Source organism: Camelus bactrianus, chromosome 16 (assembly GCF_048773025.1).
Source record: "Camelus bactrianus isolate YW-2024 breed Bactrian camel chromosome 16, ASM4877302v1, whole genome shotgun sequence".
NCBI classification, from domain to species: domain Eukaryota; kingdom Metazoa; phylum Chordata; class Mammalia; order Artiodactyla; family Camelidae; genus Camelus; species Camelus bactrianus.
The window spans coordinates 46,517,787-46,541,436 of NC_133554.1; the positions used below are offsets into that span (position 1 = coordinate 46,517,787).

Sequence of the window (23,650 nt, forward strand, 5' to 3'; positions counted from 1 at the left end):
GAAATCCTGATTACCCCTCCCCCCCAAAAAAATTCCAAAATAAAACTGAAAATACACATAAGACAAGGCATAAATACATCTGGTTAAAGAATGAATATAGCTTCTAAAACTGTCACATTTTCCTTTATAAGCCCTTTTTATCCTTGAGGAAGGAAAAGACTACTTTGAAGGTTTATCTTAGTGGAAATTATAGGTAGTTTTGGTTTTGCATATGAGTCAGTTGTAGATAAATTTGTCCAGGCCCAAAGACAAAGTGCCATAATTGGCACTTAAATGAAAAAAAATCACAAGTGACCATTTGATTTAAATTTCAGTTGCTTCCTTGATTACATACCAACATTTGCAAACTGAAATATTATCTGCGCCTCACAAATATTATCGTCTTCTGATTTGTCATTGAGTAGGTGGCCATAATAAAGGCCTGAGTACCACATCAATTTTTCAAGTCTATGTGGGGAAAAAGTTCTATGTCCTCTTTCTTAAAAGCGTAACTCCTGCCATCTGATGATGGTATTCATCATCTTCCACACCCTCAGCCGTTTAAAACTCTAAGCCTACGCGTTTGAGATCCATGTTAAATGAGACAAATATGTATTTGTTCAAATATGAACTTAGTACAAATTATATCGACAAACTCCTCTTACTGCTATTGAAATAATACTCGGAGGATGAAATAAGCACTCCACTGTATCAGAGACCTTAAACAATGGACAATAGCACACAAAGAAGAATGTTTAAGTTTCTTCCTGCTGTGTCTGACCCTTAGACTCACTGTAGCTGATATTTTTATCTGTAAATCCACTCTTCTGTATTCAGAAGAAGGGAGACTTTGTCACACTTCTTTCATCTTTAAGACTATTACCGTGAATAATTCTCTCATATAAAAATGGTGGCACGTGTAGTAGAAACTTCTGTCTCAGCTGATGAAGAAAAAGAATGAAAACTGGCCTAAGGCTCTTAGACTGCAATTTCTGACTTTGGTTCTCTGAGTTTAAGGTTCCAGGAGTAGAGGTTGGCCAGAGTTGGTTTCTCGTAACTCTCAGAAAGGCCTGACTCTGCAAAGGCCCTTCTCTCTGCTTTCTCACTCATGCATAGCCCAGGAAAAGGTTTGTAGCTAGGAAGAGTTATCAGAAAAGAAGTCAAAAGCAAAGAAGACAGTCTGGGTAGGAAAAATGAAACCAAGTAAGTTTGATCGAAGGTGGTTTTTCAATAAATTTGCTATTATAATTGTCTCTATGTGTTGTAAGCCCATTTACTTGTAGTTTTATTCATTATTTTTCTTTGAAAATTTCCTACATGGCAAAAGTAGCCAAAGTCACTCTCAGAGGTAGAGTAGCAGTTACATTAATCAAACACAGATCTGCTGCCATGTTTAACACAGAGGGCTAGAGAGAGCAAGGCCAACTGTCCTCAGTCTGTGCTCTCTGCCCCTAGCCCTGACAGCTGCAGCCGGAAGGGGCAAACTGGAGGTGTGTCGTCTGCTCTTGGAACAAGGGGCGGCAGTGGCCCAACCAAATCGCCGAGGGGCAGTGCCCCTGTTCAGCACTGTTCGCCAGGGCCACTGGCAGGTAAGCAGGGTAGCTACTTCCAGTCCCCCAGGCAGGGGTGAGTTTTAAGAACTTCTGAAGCAGAGAACAAAAAAAAAAAAATCACAAAATTTGGGTTACCCAGCATTCACTGGCTTTGAGGACTTGGGCCTCCATTATTAATATTCTGGTTAATTGAGAATATGTCTAGTAGCTAACATTCAAAATCATCATGAAGATCTGTATTGTGCAGAAGGACTAGCCACTGGGTCATGGAGTGACCTCCTTCTCATATTTCACAGCACCCACAGGTTCTCTGGAAGGTTCAAACCTCAGCTGATCCTTGCTAGCCACGTATGTGCAGGTGTCTGAGACTTGCAAAAAGAAAATGTGGTGTATGTAAATTCTAGTTATGCGATTTCCAGATGTTTGGATCTGGATAAATGCTCATTTATATACTTAGGATGGAAAAGAAAGCATATTGGTTATAATCTTTGAAAATATTTGAGTGGAAAAAAAGTTCTAAGAGCCCAACAGTGCCAGACTTATCAGAGGCACTTTACCATATTCTGTTCAGTCATAAATATTCACTGCAGGCAGGCTGCAACCCCTAGAGGTCAATAAAATGGCACTGACATAGGCAGTAACTTGTGTTGGCACTTCCATTATGGGGTTTTTAGTCTACATCTTGGCCTTTGTTATCTTAGATTCTTTTTTACTTAGTGGCTGAGTCAGACATCTAGAGTTGAGTTCTTCTCACTTGGCTGTGCCTAAGAGAGTCAGAGATCAAATCTTATACTAGATTGTGCAGGAACCAGAGGGGGTTCCTGCAGTGGGAAGTTACATTAGAGGTGACTTGCCTGTTCGGGGATGGTGTGCGTGTGTCTGCTCGGCAGCTCTTCCTGGCTGATTGGACCCTGTTTCTCGGCACTTGCAGATTGTTGATCTTTTACTCACCCATGGAGCTGATGTCAACATGGCAGACAAGCAGGGCCGTACTCCCCTGATGATGGCAGCTTCCGAAGGCCATCTAGGAACTGTGGACTTTCTCCTTGCACAAGGTCAGTTCTAGGATGCCAGAGCTGGGCAGTCAGTACCCAGAATAACCCAAGGAACTCATGATTTCCACTGACGGGTCCCAGGACTGTTGAGAATGGATATCATTAATCCAGTTGGTTAGAAAAACAAAATCCATCTCCTCTCTCCTCATATACAGTAGGACCCTTCTAATTTTGACATTCTCTATTTCTTTATGGCTTGAGGGATTTTTGGTATCCCAATCAAATTTATACATTCTAAGCTCTTTAATTCAATCAGTGATTTCCAAAGTGTGAATTTTTAATGTACACCCAATAAATGTTCATCTTCCAGGGATTATATTTTGGCTTTAACTATCAATTCTTTCCTAAGCCTTCACAACTAATATTTTTCTTGTATCCAAAGGAGGCAAACAGAGGTTGAAACAATTGTTGACAGTGGGGACCCTATTTGAGGAATCCGGATATTATTATCCTCCTATTGTAATAAATTCCTTTTTTACCAACATTCACCTATTCCTGGTGAATGGGAAAAAATTAAAGGAAATTGTGGTCAACTATCAAAAGCATTTCAGGCTCCTTCAAAATGCTGTGACCTCAGTCACCTATGCGAAGCAGTGGTGAGTGATGGTGGACCTCTGTTGTAGAAAAGCGCAAGTCACTGGTGACTCTACAGTGCCACCTACTGGAGCTTGAGCATTTATATGAAGCAGGAGGTAGTGTGACTGACCAGCCTTGACTACATTCCAGTTAGCCTCCCCTGTTAGTAAACTGGATCTAATCATCTATAATTAATCTCTACAAGCACATACTCTTCAAGGAAACAAACCTCCTGAGAATCATACCCAGGCTGGAGCAGCTGAAGGGTAATTGAGTTAGGAAGAAAACAAGATTTCTTCTAAGATTTCAAACTACAACTCAGTCAAAGACTTATTGGATCTCTAGCACTCTCCTCCAAAGAAGATTTGTCTCCTCAGACTCACAAAACTAGGTCAGAGTCAGAGAACTGTTCTCCCAGCGTGCAAAGTGGTTCTTACTTCCCCAGTACAAGCCACCAAACAAAGCTGGTTTCATGCTATCTACCCTTACTTCTGCTAAGAAGGGGCAGGGGGAGCAAGGGGGATATACCTAGATTCTCAGGATAAGACATGGCTGGAGTAAATGTCCCAGAACCGCTCGACTCTACTGGAAAAGGCAGGATGACTTCAGCCACTGATAAGCTTTGGGTGACTGCACAGTGTCTGCCGCATGCCAGTAGAAGCCATCAGGCCCAGATTCCAGACATTTGTTCTTACACTGCAGACATTCTGCTCTTTGTACTGTTTCATTTTTTTTTTCACACTTAAATCAGAGACTTTGACTAAATCAACAAATTCTACAAATGTTTATTTAGCCTGCATTATTTGCAAAACACTATGGTAGGAACTATGAGTGATTCTTTTCTAATTAATACAGTATAATCTGTGTCTTTAAAAGGTCCATAATCTGACAAGGAAGGGCTAAAACAAAGCTAAATAACTGCCTTAAAGAGCAGAGGCTCCTAAGTGCTCTAATAGAGGTGTTTGAGTTAGAACAGGACAGACTTTGAAATTTGAATAAGAAAAATGTTCTGTATTCAGGGAGGGGAAATCATGTAAATGAAAGGTAAGAGAGGAGGAACGATACACAACAGGTTTGGGAAAATGTGCAAGTTGTCCAGGGATGAACGTGAGGACTACTGGGAAATAACATTGGAAACATATGTAAAAAGAAATTGAAAAGGGACAGACTAAAAGAGTATGGACTTATGGGAGGGCAAGAGGAAGCCTTTCAAGATTTTTAAAAAGGGAATTGATGTCAGAATTGTGCTTTAAAAAAAAAAATCACTCTGGCAGTAGTGGGACTAGTAGTTGTTGATGAAGGGATGGTAGTAGGCCAGGGGATTAATTAGGTAGCCGTTGTCATAGAAGAGATGAGAGTGATGGTTAATCCAGGTGCAGTAGCTGTTAAGATAGAACAGAAAGGCCAAGTGCAAAAAAGGTTTTGGATACAAAGATTGATTACATGTAGGAAATAAGGAAAGATGAGTTGAAGATACACCGAAGTTTTTAAATGGATGTTTGGAGAACTGTGATTCCATTAACTACAAGGGGAATAAAAGAGAGAAGAGGAAGATTACAAATTGAATTTGCAAAGTAAGTTGAATATATGGGTGTATTCATACGAATTCATATAAATCTCCTTTTAATTTCTTAAATTTCAGCTTTCCTGATCTTTGGAAAATCAGTTTATCTGTAACATACATCCAGAACCTTCTTATCCTGATTTTTCCACCACTGGAGACTCTGTCCAGGGAATTTATGGATGTTGCATCTGCAAAAACTCCTTAGAGTCTGTCCAATATCCAAATCCATTCCATGTTAGAGAGTCAGTGTTTTCATTGCAAACTACACCATTGTGAAAAGATAACCCAGGACATAGAAGGCACTCATTGGGGTTAGAGGTGTGATTCCTTCCAGCCCTTCATCCTTTTATGGGAAGCCGCAAAGTCTGGTTACCTGACCTCTAGGGATACAGAGGTGATAGGCCAGATAACTGCAGAGTAGCCCCAGAGCCTGGCCGTGGCAGGGCCTAAGCTTGACCTGACATCTGAATCCTGTCCAGCTGGGGAGGCAGCCTGGAAAGTGTGCTGTGTGTGCAGTAAGTTGATCTCTAATTTCTCAGTATGACATGCCAGCTTTGGGAAAAGAATTGTCTCAGGTACTCCTCAAAACTAGCAAGGGAATGAGAGGCTGTTTGCCATCCAGAGCTTACAGTCTAGGCTGAGAACCAAAAGTATGTTGAATTCTAGACTAGTTGCAAAACTTTATGTCAAATGTGCTTGCTCTTTATAGATGAAAATAGAAATGCTGAAGGAAAGAATACGCAGAATATAAAAGGGGCTAAGAGTGAGGATGGGGTTATTGAAGGCTGACTAGTCTAATTCAACTCCTCATTCCCTTTGTGGCCGGGGCTCAGTCTCTTCCCATGAGACCGTTTCCCTCACATTCTAAGGAGGGAGAAAGTGGCCTGGTACTGTCATCAATGGTAAACATGTTCTGAGCTATTTTATGAGACCCTCTCAAGGAATTTATACTATTATGAATTGAAGACTTTTGCTGAGTTCAGAAAATACTTGTTGAGAATTTATTACATATAAGTGGGGGATACATTAAAAAAAAAGATTACTAACAGAATAAGGTAACATACATTAAGCAGATTCAAGATGAGGGAACGGTGAACAGGAGAATCTTCTTGGAGACAAGGATTTGAGATGGTTCCTAGAAAATGGGTAAAAGTGGAGCAACTTGTGGAGAAAGAAAGGATGTTCCACACACAGGGGCAACATAACCAGAAGTGAGTATACAGAAATACTTACAGGAGATTTTAGAGACAGTGGATACATCCGTTTTGGCCAGAGTAGAGGATTCTCACAGGGGAGTAATGAAACTGAAGGACAGACAGTAAGCTTGGGGATAGATTGTGCAGAACCAAGGACACCCAGTAAAAGAGGTGGACTCTCTTTCTACTAACGGCTTGTCGGGTCAGTTTTTTAAACAGTTTTATCCAAAGATAACTCACATACCAGAAAAAAAAGCTGTGCTTTGGCTGAGTGTTCACCTTAAGTACCAGCTCCCCTCCTGTTGTGAAATTCTGTGTTTTTCATGTTTCCTCAGCCCTGTGCTACCCTTGCTCTTGTAGGTGCCTCCATTGCTCTAATGGACAAAGAAGGATTGACGGCGCTCAGCTGGGCTTGTTTGAAGGGTCATCTCTCAGTAGTACGTTCTCTGGTGGATAATGGCGCTGCCACGGACCATGCCGACAAGAACGGCCGCACCCCCCTGGATCTGGCAGCTTTCTATGGTGATGCTGAAGTGGTGAGTGCCCTTAACCAAGCCTCAGGTGGTAGGAATCGGGAAGGTTCTCCATCCGTAATGTTATCTGGGGTTGATGATTTCTGATAAAAGTTCTCAGATCTATACTTGCTAGAGGACAGGAATATTCAAAACACCATTAAAGACCAAAAATATACATATGGCCTGGAATACCATGGCTGCCCAGCCTGGTTCAAACCTGCAGTTGAATAAAGGGCAGGTAGCAGCCAGAGCCCTGAGTAGAGCAGTGCTGAGCCGTGACACCTGTGTTAACTGCGCTGCTTGATCCATGTCCTAGGTCCAGTTCCTGGTGGATCACGGGGCCATGATTGAGCATGTTGACTACAGCGGAATGCGCCCTTTGGATAGGGCAGTGGGGTGCCGGAACACTTCTGTTGTTGTCACTCTTCTGAAGAAAGGAGCCAAGATAGGTAGGAGAAAGGAAGAAGGTGTTGGCCATCTGTGCCCGGAGGCCAGACTGGTCCAGTGGTCTGGCTGCCCTGGGTGTTTGGTGTGAGTGTGTGTAGTTTCCCCTCTGCCCTGGCCCAGTTATTGTCCAAGTGAACAGAAGGACTCTCAGCTCAGAGAAGGCACCATCTGAGCCGAGATCCACACTTCCCTGTGTGCAGAACCACACGGTCACCTGCCATGCCCCTGCAGCCTTCGCCGGGAGGCTGCTCTGACCTTAAGCACATCTGTGTGCTGATGCCTCTGTAGCAGCCCCACCCGTGAGCATCCTGGATCCCTGCACTGCCATGAGCCTTTGCTTTCCCTTGCTCTGTATGTGCTTCGGACTCTCAAGTCCCTGCTGCTGTTGTCCCATCCGCTCCCCATCCCACAGACCTGTAGACGAGGGTTGGCTGATATGCTGGCTTTTTTGCTGCCTGCCTCTCACTGCTGCTTTTTCCTTCTTTTTTTTTTTTTTTTTCACCTTCATCCATTTTTTTTTCCTCTCCTACAACTTTTTGTTTTCTCCTTTCTTTGAAGGTTGTCAGACGTTACCGAGTCGCCCACGAGGTATATTTCACCGCTGTCAGCATCAGGCGTGGTCTGATGGCTTGGTCAGCTCTGCCTTCTCCTCTTTGATTTAGCCTGCATGAGTTCCCTACACCTCTAATCTGTTAATTTACTTCACCTTAAAAGAAGATTTTTTTTAATGACTGTTGTAGAGAATAACTTGAACTTTTGATAACTAACCCTGAAAAGCTTAGTTGGTAAATAATTCAGGCATCTGTAAACTAATCGAGTTAACCTCTTCTTTCTCTCTGTGGGTGAAGTAGTCCTCAGTAGTGTTGGCTTGTTTCACATCTGTCTGACATTGGGACTGTGCTCCTGGTTCAGCGTGAATTCCAGGAGTCCTAGTTAATACTTACAAATTAAGGGAGCCTTTAGTCTTTAATGGTTTCCCTTCTGCAAAGTACATCTTTAAAAATTAAGAGACTAAATAAAGCTGGGGGGTTTGAGTTCCAGATTCTGAAATAAATTACCTTTTTGGATTTTTTAAATCTTATGGTGACATTTAACATAAACCCTTTCTCCCAGTTTCCTTATTTAAAATAACTCCAAACTAAGCCATCGCCTGCCCCAATACAGCATGCAGGCTCTGCTGCCCTCCTGTGGTGCAAACTCAGACAGTTCACATATTCTTATTTTAAGGTGAATACAAATCCAACGCAGCTTCTTGGCAGTGGGAGTCACTAGGACACTCCCAGGTCTAAAAGATGAGGAAATCGTTGTGGAGCAAGTTGTTCTCTCAGCAGAAATTCCCCCAGGGTGTTTTTTTCACCTAGCTTCCTACCACCCTTACATTGTATGAGTTTTTTACCCATCATGCATCCTGTACACTACAGGTCCAGCCACATGGGCGATGGCCACCTCCAAACCGGACATCATGATCATCCTGTTGAGCAAGCTGATGGAAGAGGGGGACATGTTTTATAAGGTGAGGGGAGAAAGGAGCAAAGTTCCCTCAAAACAGCCACTGACTGTTTTCCAGATGTAGAATCTACCAGTCTTGACCGTTCTTATCCTTGGTTCTAGAGGCAAAGAGAGAATGCCAGCCCTCAAAGATGGGCTTTGTAGGGTGAGGGTCTCAGGTCTTTGTTTTCTCAGCAAGAGAGCAAGAGTAACCTAAACGTGCTCGCAGCCGATGAACCTAAAAACCGAGTTCTGCCTGGTCACTGGCGGGCGGTTACATAGATGCTGCATGAACTCTGCTCACTGGAGCCCAGAAGCCATGGGACAAGTAAACGAAAAATTATGTAGTGCAGATATTTCCAGTCTGTGGGAAAGAGGCATTATCTTAGCTTTCCTATTTAATATATATACAGATTTTAAAGTCTGTGGTAATAATAGCTTATCAGCATCCCTGAATAAGATAAGAAAACTGAGACAAATAGCAATTATAAGATTTGCTTGAAGCCACTCACTGAGTGACAGCCAGAGTGTGGAAGGTGGCGTATTTTGTACTCACAGTTCAAGCCGAAGGCACCACGCCCTAACACAGACTCCCATCCCTAGGAACATTCCACGTCAGGGTTATCTTGTTGTGTTAAGATTAGCTGAGTCATCTTCTTCTAAAGGTAAATACAAATCCAACCCAGCTTTTGGCAGCAAGCGTCACTGAGACAAGCCCAGGCCCAAAGATGAGAAAATGCTTTGAAGCACGTTATTCTTGCCTTGTGTGAGGAGTGTACAGAGTTCCTGGGAGTCGAGTTGTATTTCCTGAGGACCCTTTGAGTGGGTCATAATAATCTAGAGCCCCTAGGCTTCTAGGTAACTTGAGTGCTGACCCAACTGTGATTTCACATGACTTCAAAGAAGGGCCTCCCTCGGTGTCACACTTACAGACTTGAGAATGGCATTGCTGTCAAGGATCTAAGCCCTGTTTGTAACATAATTTCCAGTGTTCTGAGTCAAGGAGTCCTACCTCCTAATGAGAACGGGCAGAGCTACTGCTGCTCCTACTCAGAACTCTACCTTGGAAGACTCCAAGTCTCTCCTTAGTGAAGGGTGCTCACGAGAAAATGAAAGATGAGGATCCCTAGGGGAGTTGCAGCTGTACAGAAGGAATAGAGTAGATGAAGATCAGCTAAAGGAACAGCAGGTGCCTGTATCATTCTGGGCTCAACTCATAGATTTTCAGATACAAAATGTGAGAAAATTTCAAGGCCCCTGTGACCAGGTCTCTAGGTGGGTCATAGATCTACTTCACCTTGGAAAAACCCTCCTGCATAATCAGATGGTATCACAAATTCTAAATTTCATTTCTCTACCACCACCCTACCCCAGGTCTTTTCCAAAAATGGAGGAAGACTGATACTATTTTATGCCATGAGGTTAGGGAAGCAGTAGGAGACTATTTTAGCTCCCACGTCCTTTGTGAGGAAGAGTGGCCTCTTCTGGAGGACTGGCAAGGTGGAACATCAAACAAAAAGAGATGTCCAGATAAGCCAAAAGCAGAGAAGTGGTAATACCTTTGGAGTGGCTGGGACTAGGAAATGATGTATCCCAGGGAGATCAGGTCAAGAAAGAGCTCCTTTGAAATGAACAAGCTCAGTCCCTTGGGAATCCAGTTGGGAAGCTGCGAACCCAGGCCTTTTGTTCACCCAGGCTTTGTTTCTCTGGCTTGGATCTTGGGAATCCCCTTCACCATGCCCTTCCTGCCCGGGGAGCTGTGTGTAGAGAAGACTGGGCTGTCACCATCAGGACTGTGTTTGGGAGGGCTAACCCTTAGTAGTAACCGCTGAGTGGAGGAAACGAATGAGGACAAACTTCCTCAGCTGCTCCAGACCAACAGTATGTTTTGCCATCTTGTATTCCCATTAGAAAGGTAAAGTAAAGGAAGCTGCCCAGCGCTACCAGTACGCCCTGAAGAAATTCCCTAGAGAAGGGTTTGGTGAGGACTTGAAAACCTTCCGGGAACTAAAGGTGTCTCTCCTCCTCAACCTCTCTCGATGTCGCAGGAAAATGAACGTAAGTCCCTCTTGTCCCTGCTCCTTTCTGCCGTCCTGGAAGTTGATGGTCCATGTCATGCTAGCTTTTACCAGGCCCCTGAGATCCTTGTCTGCCCCATTTGGAACTTGGTTGTCCTTCACAGAGCACTGACATTTGCAATTTGAAAGAAATCAAGTCTAAGTACAATCCATATCTCAAACTATTAAAAAAAGTGAATGCTAGTGGGCACTTCGTAGCTTTCTGAATTTTCGTAATTCCCACTGCAAGTGAGAATTATCAGCATCATCCTCCCTTGCCCCCAGGATGTGAGAGCACTAGTCATGAGAACCCCCGCTGCCAGACACAATCTCAGTCGTCCCCTTCCTTTCTGGTAGGCCCCTTTGTCATTTACTACGGAAGGGCTGGAAAGAGGGTTCAGGACCATGGACTTCAAAGTTTAATTTCTAAGGCTAATCTTGAACTTTTCAGTTCTTTCCTCATCTTTTTATCCTAACATGCCGTGCCCCTTCTTGTCGCAGAGGGAATCTTAGAGCTCTCCTGGTCGTTTATTGCCTCCGCAGTAGTCCTTGGCCCTTCTTGCCTGCCTTGTAGATAGTCTCTGGCGGCCTCCGCCACTGCTCCCTTGACATGCAGATACTCCTGGGCCAAGAACCCTCTCTCAGATACTGGGAATAGCTAAGATCATGTCAGCAACCTCTGACATCCACCAGCCTGAGGTCTCACAGTTCCTTAGGAGATAAAAATAATCCAAACAGAAACATTTTAGTAAAGGAATAAAGAACTCAGGTATATAGAAATGAGCCTTTAGCCTCCGTGGCAAGAGATCTGCTATCAATTCCAGAAAGATGACCTTTATATCATCTATCTAAAACCTGACAGTGAAAAGAGCCCAGATGTAGACTTTGGGTGTGATGCCCAAGAGGCAGAGTTGCCCCTGGCGCTGAGATGAGTGGGGACAGGGCCAAGGTTCCCAGGAGAGGGCAGTGAGGTTCTTACCTGAAACAGAAGAAACAGCACCAGGGGTCTCCTCCGGCAGCAGCTAGTGAGAGTGAGACAGGGCTCCGAAGCTGCTGCCAACCTGCTGGCTTCCTTTTTGTCTAACAAATATCCTGCTTCTTAAAAATACTCTCATCTTCCCAGCAATATTGATTGTCCCAAAAGAAAAAATTAAAGGGTAAGGTTGAAAACACTAGAGCTGGAAGATGATCCTGTTGGTGGAACACCGTCTCTCTAGCTCCACATCTGGTCAGAAACAGTTAACCACCTCCCAGGACCACCTGAAGTCTGTCGTCTTTGGTAGAAAATTGCCTGTTAATTTTTTTTTTCATGTTTACCTCTGTCTCAGGGCCCTTGTTCTGCCCGAGGAGTCACAAGGTTAACCAGAGGCTGCTGTGCTGTTCTGTGGCTTTGGCTTAGTATGTAAGGGGTCTTGAAAACTGGCTTTGTTCCCCTGGTTCCTGTTCCTAGGGCTTCTCAGGATGAGGACAGACGAGGCCATGTTCTTCCAGGAAGCCTCACAAGAGATGAGGTGGCAGCACAGACCCTAGTCATAGCTAGGGTTCTCTCTTGTTCTATTATTTTTTTTAAAATTTTAAATGTTTCCTAAGTAAGGAACAAGTTAAGAGAAAGCTCAGGCCAGAGAAGCCTCTGTGAGTTAGAAAAGAAACTACCATCCATTGAGCATCTCCTACCTGCCAGGACCTGGGTACGGGGCTTTCCAAGGCCCTGTTGCTCCTGATCCTACCTGTGAGGTAGGTGTGGGTGAGACGCACACAGCGCGCTCTGTGGGATTGCAGAGCAGAGAACTGAGCCCACGTCTGTCTGACGTCCCTGCTCTGTCTAGTCTCCGTAGTCAGTTGCTTATCACACAGACACCATCTTCCTGGATTTCTCTCATCCCTTTAAAGCCAAGGAATGGCGGGAGTTCAGGTTTCCAACTTCAAGAGCTTCATTGGGTTGACATTTGGCTTCTGAGCTAGAAAGAACTTTGTTAGAAAGGCAGAAAGAGGGCACATTAAAAGTATTTTAATACTTCTGGGCAGGTAAATTCCCATGAGCAGTTGCAGGACAACACAGGGCAAAAGGCAGAAGGAACTTCCCGTCTGGGCCACGTGGCTAGAGCCACACCAGGCATGTCGAGAATCCCAGGTGTTCCATCCATAAATGTCAAAGAAATGTACATATAATCTGTTTTATTCCCAAGCTGTCTATTTTCCATATCTCTTCAATGACTCATTTGCACACCTATTGTAATGACAGGATTTTGGAATGGCGGAGGAATTTGCTACTAAGGCCCTGGAGCTGAAACCGAAATCTTATGAAGCTTACTATGCAAGAGCAAGGGCCAAACGCAGCAGCAGGTGAGGAGAGAGAGAGAGGGTGAGAAGCAAGAGGTCTCTTTTCTGGAAATCTGGCCAAGACAACGTAGGCCATCCTGGGGCTTATGTACCCAACTGTGTCTGTCCCTGAGGACTCTCGGGGCCGAGCTTAGGGGATGGCTCCCATAGCACAGGGCGCATCTTACGGCTGGCAAATCTCGGGGCTCTGGAGATCTAGAGCATTTTACTTTGGGAGAAAATGCCTTTTCATTGTTGGAGAATGGCACCTTCTTCCAGGAAGCCTCTGCCATATCTCAATCACTTTTGAACCCCCAAAGCAGATAGCACAAAGAGACACTGGTGACTTGAGAAGAGGTCACTTAAGCAAAATATCCTCCCAACCCTTTTAGGGGGCGAAGTAGGGTGGGTCACTTACATCACAGGCTCCTCTCTCTTACAGGCATTTGGGGAATCCCTGGATCATTAGTCTTCCTTCTGGGCTCTCCTCAAGTCTGGTGGCATCAAACCTCCTTCTCGCCTCCCTGCTTCTCCCAACACTACACCACACATGCATGGAGACAGGAGGTCCTGCTGCCAGGATTGAGAGGGCCCAAGAGAAACCCCATCCCTCATGACACCTGCTATGGTTTGGCCAATGGGCACAGAAGGCTCCAGAAAGGTCTAGAACCTGCCGTCGATGATCTTTGGATAATTTGTCACTGTTCTTCATGCCTCCTGCCCAGCGCCCTGCCCAGCGCCCTGCCCTTCTCCCAAACTCTGCCTGGGAAAGAACTCCTTCAGACTCCCTACTGTGACCAGGGGGATATGGTCCTGAAAATCAAACCCAGGTTCAGTCTAGTGGTAATGGTGGCAGTGATCTTAGTCTTAACTAGCCGGGGTAACAGAGTTCTTACAGAAGCTTGACTGTCAAATTCTCTTTCCCCTTGGATCATTCCTTTCCCACAAGGCCAACTGCCCGTTTTCTGGGCAGCGTTAACAGAGAGGATGGGAATACCTCTGATAGTTGTGTCCTCGTTTGTAAATTAGAGCCTGAGTTTTCTAGTCAGCAAGCCTAACACCTGCCCAGCATTGAGGTAGCAGAATGAAGGAGCAGTGGTGCTCTGGGGCGAGGGGTCGAAAGGGCAGAGGACAGGGTTCTTGCCTGGGATGGAACAGGCCTGAAAATTGGAGCCAAAATATAAAGAAAAAATTCTGCTGGATCAGCAAGATTTTTAAATATTGTAGTTACTGTTTTGTTCCTAAGCTAATTGACAGTGACCCTGTAAATGACAACCCCACCCAATCCTCATACTCCCTGGTGTGCATCTGGACACTAAGAGAAACTTCCTGAAGAGCCTCACTGGACTGACAAAATGGGGACATTTCTCCACTAATCCCAGAGAGGCCAGAAGGAAGATGGAGGCTGAACGGGCTAGGGAGTCATTCTGGATTCTTCTAGAATGACAGCCTGCCTTTTTCCTTTCTTACAAATCACACGAAACCAAAGCACCCCCAGACTCCCCCAAGATGCTAACAGTTCTCTGAAAGAGTGACCGTGTCTCAGCTCTTGGTGATTCCTGTTGATTCAGAATAACTCCAGTTCCTGTGTTTACCTTCTGTCAAGCAGACAGTTTGCAGCAGCCTTAGAGGACCTGAACGAGGCCATCAAGCTCTGTCCGAACAACCGTGAGATCCAGAGGCTCCTGATGAGAGTGGAGGAGGAGTGTAGACAGGTGCAGCCGCCGCCGCCGCCACAGCCGCAGCAGCCATTACCAGAAGAAGCGGAACCTGAGCCGCAGCGTGAAGACATCTACTCGGCACAGGACATGTTCGAGGAGGAGTACCTGGAGCAGGAAGTTGAGAATGTCTCCATTGGCCTCCAGACGGAGGCCCGGCCCAGTCAGGGGCTCCCGATAATCCAGAGCCCGCCCTCCTCTCCGGCGCATCGCGACTCAGCCTACATCTCCAGCTCACCTCTTGGTTCTCATCAGGTTTTTGACTTCCGGTCCAGTAGTTCTGTAGGGTCTCCCACCAGGCAGAGCTATCAGTCCACCTCGCCTGCTCTTTCTCCAACTCACCAGAACTCGCATTACAGGCCTAGTCCTCCGCATACTTCCCCAGCGCACCAGGGTGGGTCTTACCGCTTTAGCCCCCCTCCCGTGGGAGGGCAGAGCAAGGAATACCCAAGCCCTCCCCCTTCCCCTCTCCGAAGAGGCCCTCAGTATCGGGCCAGCCCTCCCGCGGAAAGCATGAGTGTCTATAGATCACAGTCAGGCTCACCCGTGCGCTACCAGCAAGACACAAACGTTGGTCAGCTTCCCGGCAGACCGAAATCGCCTTTGTCCAAAATGGCCCAGCGGCCCTACCAGATGCCCCAGCTTCCTGTGGCCATTCCCCAGCAAGGGCTCAGGCTCCAGCCTGCCAAAGCCCAGATTGTGAGAAGCAACCAGCCCAGCTCTGCCGTTCATTCCAGCACCGTCATCTCCACAGGGGCCTATGGCCAAGTAGCCCATCCCATGGCTGGTAAATACCAGTCTTCACAGGGAGACATAGGAGTAAGTCAGAGCCGGCTGGTTTATCAAGGGTCAATCGGGGGGATTGTAGGGGATGGGAGGCCTGTGCAGCATGTCCAGGCCAGCCTGAGTGCGGGTGCCATCTGTCAGCATGGGGGGTTGACCAAAGAAGACCTTCCACAGCGACCTTCCTCAGCCTATCGCGGTGGCGTGAGATACAGCCAGACACCACAGATTGGGCGTAGCCAGTCTGCATCCTACTACCCAGTCTGTCACTCAAAACTAGATCTGGAGCGTTCCTCCAGCCAACTAGGGTCCCCTGATGTGTCACATTTAATCAGAAGACCTATTAGTGTCAACCCTAATGAAATGAAACCCCACCCCCCAACTCCCAGGCCACTGCTGCACTCCCAAAGTGTAGGCCTCCGCTTCTCTCCATCTAGCAACAGTATCTCATCTGCCTCCAACCTAACTCCGACCTTCCGGCCGTCCTCCTCGATTCAGCAAATGGAGATCCCACTGAAGCCGGCGTACGATAGGTCATGTGATGAGCTGTCGCCAGTGTCTCCCACTCAGGGAGGTTACCCCAGTGAGCCCACCCGATCCAGGACCACACCATTCATGGGGATCATAGATAAAACAGCCCGGACTCAGCAGTACCCCCACCTTCACCAGCAGAATCGGACCTGGGCAGTGTCATCAGTGGATACCGTTCTCAGTCCCACGTCTCCCGGCAACCTGCCTCAGCCTGAGTCCTTCAGTCCACCGTCATCCATCAGCAACATTGCCTTTTATAACAAAACCAACAATGCACAGAATGGCCATTTGCTGGAGGATGATTATTACAGCCCCCATGGGATGCTGGCTAATGGGTCCCGTGGGGACCTCCTGGAGAGAGTCAGCCAGGCTTCCTCGTACCCCGACGTAAAGGTGGCTCGGACCCTCCCTGTGGCTCAGGCGTACCAGGACAACCTGTACAGGCAGCTGTCCCGGGACTCTCGACAAGGGCAGACATCCCCTATCAAACCAAAGAGACCATTTGTGGAGTCTAATGTTTAAAAGACGTTTGTTGGAGTGAGACCCGTATGTTTTCACTGCACATTTTCAGGCTTGGTTTCCACATTTGAGGTAGTTCTCTGGCTTAATTTCTCATGTAGTTTCTGCGTGGTGTTCAGAGGTGGCAGCCCACATGCTGAAATCCTTTGCATGCAGCCGACTGGGAAGCTGGCCTCGAGCGAGCCAGGACTTCGGTTTCTCTTGTCTGTGCCCCAGCCACACGCTCTCTCTCTTCAGAAGCCAGCGAGGAGATTGTCGTGCCACGCGCTTTAACACACTGGTCAGCTTTTTCCAGGAGACAATCGCTTTCACGGATGTTCTTGTCGTGTAAATGTCTTTCTCCTTTTTTACAAAAATAAGATGTTCTTGTTCGTTTTCTTCTAGGAACTTTAGAAAGAGTGTGATGCCCCTTTGCCTTTGCATTCTTATCCAGTGTTATCCAAATAGCGGCCCCAGTGCATTCTTGTGCCATGGTCTCCTCCCCTGGACCGCCAGCTCCCTGCAGCTGTCAGGTCTGGAATGTTTACTTAGATAATTGCTGGTCTTCCTACGGGGGTAAAGGATCAAGGAGAAAGAGAAGAAATAGGTCTATTAAATGAGAAGAAAAACACCTACCTAATTATTTGAAATGTCACTACGTTGATTTACCAAGAGGCATTTTAGGAACATTTGGAAAACAACCAGCCCTTTAAATATTTCAGTCAGTGAGGAAATCAGATGGGAGTGATGGATATTTTTAAACAATTCACGGCGAGTTATTCTTTATGTTTTTAGCCAAATTAACCATTTAAAGCTACCAATTCTCCATGGGTTGGGGAGGGAATAAATAAATATATATATAGAGAAAGACTGTTCTGGATTCTCCATGAAAGGCTGCAGAATATCTCTGTCTTGAAGAAACCTACTTTTTAGGTCTTGATATGTCACTGAGCATCATGGTCCACAAAAAGCATACTCTTCCTGAAGGCTGACTGTTGTAGTAATCCTGTTAGTTGGATCTTCGCCTAGAGCCAGGTTTTGTTCTACTGGTCCTCTTACTAAAAAACAAACAAACCCTAGATAGTATAATGAAGAATTGGTTCTTTGAGAAGGAAACTGAATTCTCTGGGGACCGTAGGCTTATTCCCAGAGCTTGCACCCAGGGCCCTTGAATTCCACACCAGGTGTTGTCTGATTCCATTTCAAGATCTATAGTTTCATTACCTGCTACTACAGGAATTGTCTCTTCTTTGTCTAGGTAGGAGTGTTTGGGGAGTGATACTGAAAACCAGACGCAGCAGAGTGTTTCAGGGTGAAGAAAGAGCCTGTTCAGCCCCAGGAGGGGGCACATGAGATAGGGAGCAAGTCCTCTGGTCCAGTCACCCCCACGCATCTTCTGTGTCTCATGGTCATTCGCTTACCGGTCCTTTGAGGTGGACGGCAAGAACACTGAAACCAATGGCTTAGCGCAGGCTGGTACTACCGCACATCACCTCTTAAAATTTAACAAAATAACTAAAAATATCAAAAGAGAGTTAGTTCTCTGTTCTTAAGGATCGTTCTGCTCTTGTTAGTAAAGGGCTATAGAAAGGGCAGTTTCCTGAATAAAAATCCAGATATGATCAGACCTGTTTGTGATAGTAAGTCTCCTCTGAAAGAATTGTTAAGACGTGGGGAGCATGAAGCTGAAATCAGAATCATTACTAACTTAGATTCTGCCAAACAGATGGACCCCTCCACCCCCAGGCTTGAAATGGGCCAGGATTTGGGTCTGGGTGGTTGAAGTAAATAGCAGGGCTAACTCAAACCCAGACTTTCCCCTCTCTCTGATGCTTAAGGACTGTCTCCTACTCAGCTAGACCAGAGCAGACATCAGTGTCTCTTCTCTTCCCTTCTCTCTTCCTCTCATCAAGAAGGTGAAATGTATAGCTATGGCAGCCAGCAGCCGCTCAGACATTTTTGTCCAGGTCTCAGCCCCGTTGGGCTCTTTGCATCTTACCCTTTTTAACCACCTCTCACTGAGGAGCTGTTGCTACATTTTGAAAATTTCTCAGTGTCTGTGAGAAAAGTGCCCCTGTGTATTTGGAGTGCCACATACACCACCTGCACTCACCTATCAGTGGGTGAGCAGGTTCTGTATTTTTCACAAATACGTCACTGATGCTACTTCTCCCCAGTGTGTCTCTTAGGATTTTCCAGGACAGACAGATTTAAGGTCCATGCCTTACTGGGCAAAACACCTAAACTGTAACAGTCAAAATGCAATTCTTTTTTAGCCACTGGTAGAGGGCATGAATATCACTACTGGGCGCCAGTTGTTTTTGACTAGAAAATGCCAGCTGGGCCTTACTGGAGCAGGAGATGAAGTTCTTCCTCGTGAGCAGACTGCCTGTGCCCTGTTTTGCTACTTCACTGCCACGGGGTGGTCTTAGTGCTGTACCTTACAGATGCCCCTCCCCCAGCGGCACCTGCTGAATCAGTGTCTGGCTTCAGGTGGGGGGAAGTCTTTCAGATGAACCTGGTAAGTTCCATTCACCCAGTTCACATCACCCTGAAATGGAGACAGTGGTGACAAACTTCAGCTTACAGGTTTCTCACCAAATCGTATGTTCCGTTCACCCAGAATTCTTGCACTAATGGGTTTCCATCACATCATGTCTATATATGGGTGCACTTTATTGTTTGAATTTGTAACTCTGATAAATACTGGATATTTAAGTGTGAGTAATGTCTTCACTAGAAAATAGCAAAACCACCCTTGTCTTTTAGTGTATTTTTCAAGGAAAAAAAGGAAAGAAAGCAAGCAGTGGATCACAACATTTATAGCACAAGAAATAACTTGTATATAAGCATCAAAAAGATTAAGAGTTTTTAAATACAAAAAAAAATTTGCAGTGATTTTAAAGTGCTTTTCCAGCAATTTTCTTAGGGACTCCTGAGACATGTTTACTTTATTTACTGGATCAGTAAGGCACACAATTAACAATTAAAAATTAATGTTTATTTACAAAGTAAAGGGAAAACCTGTGTAACATGAGAATTTGGCATGGACAAAATGGAGACCATTTTGTATCTGCTGTTGTATCTTGTCCGGGTTGCAGGCGTGCACTATTAAAGTCCCAAGTTAATAGAGCACAAACCCTTCTTGTTCCTCTCCCATGTGCCCCTCTTTCTAGATGTGTTTAACTTAAACTCGAAGGCTCAGGAAAATTCCACTGATTAGAATCTTGTACAGTACCCCAGGTCGTTGTCCAGAGATACACGTTTGCTAATTTAGTTAAGCCTGGATTATTAAACACTTTTCCTAAATTATTGTAAACAGAACAGTTTAGAGAAAGGTATTCTCGGTCCTTATATTGTATAATAGTTTATGAACCCTCCTCACTAAATATTGGTATTTTTATAATCCAGAGATGTACCCAATAGAAAAATTAATCAGTATCTAATTTAATATCCGTAAGTATTTTCCTTAGATTTTAGTCATAGACAGTGGGTTATGTGGATGTCACCTTGCTTCACCATACTGTACCACTAGGTGTCACTGCGGCTCTGCACCAGGCTTAATCTGGTTGCAAAGAATGGCAGCAGCTCTGGAGGAGCCACTTCCAGGCCAGCAGGCAGGCCCATGGGCTCAGAGAGTTCAGGAAGGCAGGAACAAAAGCCAGGAAAGGGGTCTTCACACATCTGTGCCAGTAGTGGCAAGATAAGCTCTTTGAACACTACCTGTTTTGGGCCTTCAGCCAGGCAGGGGCTGAGGGAAGGTTGACCAGAACTCCCTTGCTCTGGTGGATGGACAGGTATGTAAAAGACCCATTTCTTCTCTGTGAGTACCCCTTTCAGCTCCTCTTGGCATCCAACGTTTATATAACTCCAGAGATGTCACAGTTGGATGGTTTGATTCAATGACAGTTATTTTTCTACTGCAGAAATGCCTTGAATAAAACCAGTTGCTCACTGAATTTTTGCCACAAAATGGAACAGGCTGCCCCTGGGGTGGGGGGTGGGCAGGATATACCCACCCTGTCCTGGCCTCACCCACCCTACCTGACTGTCCCTGGGCTGACCACTTCTCGAGAGGCTACCCTGCAGAGGCAGCCTGTTGCTGCTCCCACACCAGGCCTGTGCTGCCCAGTTGCTTGTGCACTGGGAGGTGTGGCTTTTTCTCCTCTAGGAATTCCAGACTGACCATCTACCATGACTAACAACAATGAACAAAGGGCTTAGGGGTAGGAGCTACCTACAAAGACGTGTCATGGAAACCTTCACCATGCAATGCCTTGAACTCAGCTCTGGCTGCTCCCAAGAAAAGGTGGCTGGCTGGGGGCCTGGACACAAGCACAGCGGGGCTGGTGGAGCCACTGTGCAGAGCTACCTGAATAATCACTGGGTCTTCATCAACTTTTATAACACAGACCACTCAAGGGCTGAAGTGTTGGTAACCTGTATTTCGGTGTCCAATGCCTCACAGCAGCTGACCCACCCTGAGATGCTTGTGGCCAAGTGATGGCCACAGTCAGAGCTTTGAAAGTCAGTACCAAATGAACGCATAATTGGACACCAAAAATCAAGTGTTACTTTCATGTTTCCTCACCCATATCATCTCATTTCTTCCTCCTGACTCGGTGATATCTCCACTAAGCTGACCTGTCAGGTTGTAGCTGGCTGCATGTAGATGCAGGCCAGCACTGCTCTTGTTTTTTTTGCACCTACTCTGTGGAAAGGAAGGAGCCCGGCTGCTTTGTTGTTGGAGCACTTGCTGGCTGGATTTTTCTTCTGTTTAATCACTAACCGGAACATCTGGTTAGGGGGGACTCGACTCAATCCCTTTGGTCCCCAGGACCAGAGAGTTAATTCTGGAATATTCAGTACTTGAATGTACCTGCCTTATTGTGAACCAACTTACTGGAAAAAAAGTTAGAAATGCTGGCTCCAGATCTCTACTTCATCACAGGTTATTTTGGAAATCCTGTAAGTTACACTTCCTGTTCTGGTTTGGCTTCTCAGTTTGTTTTTTGTTTCCATTTTTTTCTTCTTTGGCTGATTCCTGCGGATGGGGCCAGTTCCTCGTCAGGCTCAGGGCAGGTGCCATTCTCAGGCATGGCCTCCTTTCCATCCAGCATAGCATCTTTGTCTCTGTTCTGTCTCCTCCAAATCCAAGATGATTTTAATTAGTACAGACATGTACAGTCTACAATAAAAGAGTGATTTGTACTAATATGATTTTGATTCTTCCTCCTCTTTGCTGTCCTTTCAAGACACTTGCTGGAAAAAGCTTTAATGCACTTAGTTTTCCTTTAGGTTTTCTATAACTCAGATGTAAAGGACTTTCTCTGTACAGTATATTATCCAATGCATGTTTGTTCTCTATCCTGATATATTGAACACCACACAGTTGTGAACTCGTGCAGTGGGGATGTCCCACATCCAACAGAGGCACCTAGCCCCCTGTGTATAAGGAAAGACATTTTCCTTTGCTGTACTTGCTTGAGCAGTTTTATTGTCTGTACATGTGAGCTGTGTGAGATAGATGTGAAAAGTTAAATGAATGCAACTTCCTGCCCATGTATACAGATCGCCATCTGTACAATGAACCGTATGTATGAAAGCAAATGTACTTATTTATAAATGGGTAACACTTGGAAAAACACGGCATTGTGCTTTCTCCTTTCGTTACAATACGTCTCCAGGGAGCTGACTCAAGCTCATCCTCACTGCGGCCTGCAGAGCCGAGGAGCCTCCCCCAAGGAAGACTGGCAAAGACCAGGTTCCTAATGATTTGACTGGTCTCTTACGGGACATTCAGAGTCACCCCTCTAGGCTCTTATTCACTCAGTGAAGTTACTGAGCACTTCTCTTCAGAGTTGGACACTGTGGTAGGCACTCGAGAGGGACAGTCCTGAGGGCCATCAGCCAAGGCTCGCTGCATTCACTGAGAGGTTTCCTCCAGCCATACTCAGTGTAAAGGAGCAGCGTGTTCTCCTTGTTTCACTTTAATAGCTGAGGCTACCCACCACCCCAGTCCAGCTGCCATACCAAAATCCAAGGCTGAAGTGGACTGCCACATAGAGCTGGTAAGTTAAAAGACTGTAGCCCGAGGTAGCAGGATGGCTGTAGCTTTAGTTCCCAAGTCTACTTGGTCAAAGCCAGAAGCCCACTGCTTCCAATGACTTTATTTTTTCCTTCAGAAATCCGGCCAGAATTTCTAATCCTTGCCACAGAGAGAGCTAGGCAGCTGCATTGTGGACAGAGAGGTTGCAGATTTCCTGAAACTGGCTGGAGACTCCATGCCTTTTTAAAAGTGCCTGCACGGAGTCTTGCAGTCTTTCCTGCCTAGCTGCGACCTCTCTGTTTACTTCAGGGACAAGCAAGGAAGGAGACCACTTCCTCCAGATGCCAGATTGTGTTGAACAAACATCCCTGCTGTGTAACTACATCCATTTCCCCCAAACAAAGCTGAGGAAGCAGGAGAACTCCAGGCATTCAGTCATCCCAGCCTGGACACCAGAACTGTCTTTAAAGAGGAGGAGAGGACTCCAGAAGGAACTACCTGCTCAGTCCGAAAAACTATTCCTGGTCTCCTCCAATTATTTCATTAAAAGTCAAAAAATGGGTGAGTGGCTGGGAAAAAAACCACACCTTTTTAAGGATTCCTGGAGCACTGGATATAATGTGAAAGGTAGTAATTCCTAAAAAGCTAATTCCCAAGAATTTGCCCTGACCTGACTAAAAAGCTGCTCAGAGCAACAGCAAGCCGAACTCAGCACATTCTTAATAGGTTCTCAGAAGTCCCAGATCAGACTTTCTTGTCCTTGTCACTTTCACTCCCTGACAGGTGCCCTTTAGTAGCTCTTTACAGCTCAACGCACTGCTGTGCACACATGCACGTGGGAGGTCGAACTCCCTTCCACAGGCTGAGGTGGAGGCAGGGAGGGCGGAGAGTGTAGCGTCATCTTCTTTCAGCTCTAAAAGCCTCAAGGGGCTTGAAGAAACTTGGAAAACGGAGACCTCACATTGCAGGAATAAGGGTGGGACTTTCATACCAAGGGCATCCTGTCTGGAAGGCCCTGTGATTACAAGGGCCTCATAGAAGAGACCGCGCTCAGAGTCCGTTGTAATGGGCCATTCTCTTGAGAAGACCATTGTGTCCCAGAAGCTGTGATAGGGGCATCGCATGAATTCTTTTAATTTACTCCTCTTAAAACACATTGCTCTCTCTCCAGAACACAAATAAGGAAGCACATCCTAAGAGTTTAAATTGCTCAAGGTCGTGGAGGCAAAGGTGGGACTCTGAATCAGATCTGTCCTGAAAGCCTGGTACCCTGCTGCCCGCTTCCTCATAAGGGGTAATTCAAGAAAAGCAAGCAGTTTAAA

At 45.8% G+C, this 23,650-nt stretch overlaps 1 protein-coding gene across 8 annotated transcripts in view; it reads left to right on the top strand.

Moving 5' to 3' along the window:
* TANC2 (tetratricopeptide repeat, ankyrin repeat and coiled-coil containing 2) overlaps positions 1–21,926 on the top strand; it is a 304,614-nt gene extending 282,688 nt beyond the window's left edge. For 6 of the 8 annotated variants that reach the window (XM_010956001.3, XM_074343434.1, XM_074343435.1 and 3 more), the window contains 9 exons: positions 1,435–1,568; positions 2,464–2,587; positions 6,284–6,459; positions 6,755–6,887; positions 7,444–7,473; positions 8,307–8,398; positions 10,285–10,431; positions 12,673–12,773; positions 14,359–21,926. In XM_010956001.3, coding sequence (XP_010954303.2) covers positions 1,435–1,568; positions 2,464–2,587; positions 6,284–6,459; positions 6,755–6,887; positions 7,444–7,473; positions 8,307–8,398; positions 10,285–10,431; positions 12,673–12,773; positions 14,359–16,303 — 2,882 coding nt within the window. In that variant the 3' untranslated portion in view covers positions 16,304–21,926. The remainder of the gene's footprint in view (positions 1–1,434; positions 1,569–2,463; positions 2,588–6,283; positions 6,460–6,754; positions 6,888–7,443; positions 7,474–8,306; positions 8,399–10,284; positions 10,432–12,672; positions 12,774–14,358) is intronic. The other 2 variants (XM_010956002.3, XM_045517413.2) reach the window with 1 other exon arrangement.
* Positions 21,927–23,650: the final 1,724 nt, after the last annotated feature.